The sequence below is a fragment of the Aplysia californica genome, unplaced genomic scaffold (genome assembly GCF_000002075.1).
Source record: "Aplysia californica isolate F4 #8 unplaced genomic scaffold, AplCal3.0 scaffold00006, whole genome shotgun sequence".
Taxonomy (NCBI): domain Eukaryota; kingdom Metazoa; phylum Mollusca; class Gastropoda; order Aplysiida; family Aplysiidae; genus Aplysia; species Aplysia californica.
Window position 1 is genome coordinate 1,376,376 of NW_004797276.1, and position 1,917 is coordinate 1,378,292.

At 44.5% G+C, this 1,917-nt stretch overlaps 1 protein-coding gene across 1 annotated transcript in view; it reads right to left on the bottom strand.

Annotated features, from left to right (window-relative positions):
- LOC101853422 overlaps positions 1-1,917 on the bottom strand; it is a 6,917-nt gene that overhangs the window by 2,069 nt on the left and 2,931 nt on the right. The window contains exon 2 of the mRNA XM_013081343.1: positions 1,766-1,823. Within this exon, the coding sequence (XP_012936797.1) occupies positions 1,766-1,823 (58 nt within the window). The remainder of the gene's footprint in view (positions 1-1,765; positions 1,824-1,917) is intronic.

Here is a 1,917-nt window from a genome sequence, read left to right on the forward strand (position 1 = left end):
CACACACACACACACACACACACACACACACACACACACACACACACACACTTCGCCACTTTAAGTGGTTAGAGCGAATTTACGGAATTTCCACGTCTGTCCGAGATTCAGAGATCCTCCCATTCTCTGTCCTACTTCGATAATAACTGTTTATAGTAACCGGTGTCACCCCGAGGCCACAAATCTACACGCAACAAAGAGGGGGTAACGTTCTCTCGATAGAGCGCAGAAGCCAACAGCAACATAAAACCCTTGTCCGGACCTGTATTTCCCACGACCGCCGATCTCGCACACTTCTATCACAGCCCTGGCACCGGGGGCCCTCTTGGACTGGTCTCAAAACAAACATTTGCAACAACAATCAAACGTCAAATCTACCTGACCCGTAAGCACTGAGACACGGCGGACCCAGTCTTTCAAGCGAACGAAATTCCTGACATTTTCAGACGGCAAATGCATTGGTGAATGCAGAGGGACTCTTATCAAATGCAGTCTTTGCTGCTTCTTGGCGCCGCCTGATAGGTAGGGGAGATGAGAAGCTCGTTCCCAGGACATGGCAGGAATACGGAAACAACAGGTCGGTCGCTGACATGTTTCCCAGTCTTTGTTGCTACTTTCTTCTGAATATTTAAGTGCCCGGCTTGAGTTCTAACATTGTAGTTCATGGTCAGAGTAAATTAAATCTTTTATGTCTGCTTTCGACGAGCCAGATACAATACCGGGGCAAGAACAAAGGCCACATAGGCGGAAGTGTCGTTCCATATACCTTGGTTAAAATAACTTCAGTAACCATTGAAACACATGAGAGAATACATGCGAACATTTAATGCAAGAGAAAAAAAGACTAAATAAAAGAGAACTGAATAAAGGGAACATGAGGCTGAGTTTCTGTATCGACAATACATAAAAGGTAAAGACGAAAGACAGCGAGAGGGAGGAGAGAGGGAGGGGAAAGGGGAGAGGGAGGAAAAGAAAAGAGAGAGAGGGAGAGAGGGAGAGAGAGAGAGGGGGGGGGCATCTTACAGTCATGTTGCATGGCATACTGCTCGCGATGGGAACTTACGTAGTTAATGTTGTAGAACAGACGGCACGTCAAAAATAACTGTAAAATGATCCAGTACCTTACGTCACTTACAATAAATCGAAGGCAGCTTAAGAAATTCAGGTAGCTGCACAAAAAGCAGGGGACTCAGTGTCGCGATTTTAAAAAGTCACGACCACGTCCGTAGAATCGATAGCAGAGGGATTTGAATGTGAAGATCTAACAACAATGTATGACCTATCCCTTGGAAGAAAAAAAAAAGGGGGGAGAAAAATATTTACCAAGCGAGCGGCGAGCGATAGATGTAACACACATGCACACTGTCGCTGGGGGGGTCAACGCGGAAAAAAAGATATTATACAGCAAGAAAAGAGCGATAATGGGAAAGACTTGGCATGCATCACCATTGCCCACGGGTCATACTGAGGACAAGCCAGTGAGGAAAAGCGTAACAAAGAAACCGTAAATAATTCAAGGCAAAAAGCGAGCCATGAAGGACCAACTTGGGCCAACATTTTCATTAGGACAGAAACAAAAGAAATCAGTTCTGAACAGACACAGGTACTCCGGACAACAAACAATACGTATGACCAAACAAAAACAACCATTGTTTTGGTTTGGTCTCACTAATGAGGTAAAAAAAGAAAGAAATGAAGAAAGAGAAACACATAACATGAACATTATAAGCTGGATGTAACATTAAAAAAAACATTCTTCACTTACCTTTGACCGCGAGGTTGGACTGACTGGTCGTTCTGGTGCTGCCCTCAGGACTCACCTGCTGAAATGAGAAAAGATACGAATCAGGGAGGTCGTTATCATGATTACTACAATAGCGCTCCATAAATATCTCTGTACTTAATATCACCCCCCCC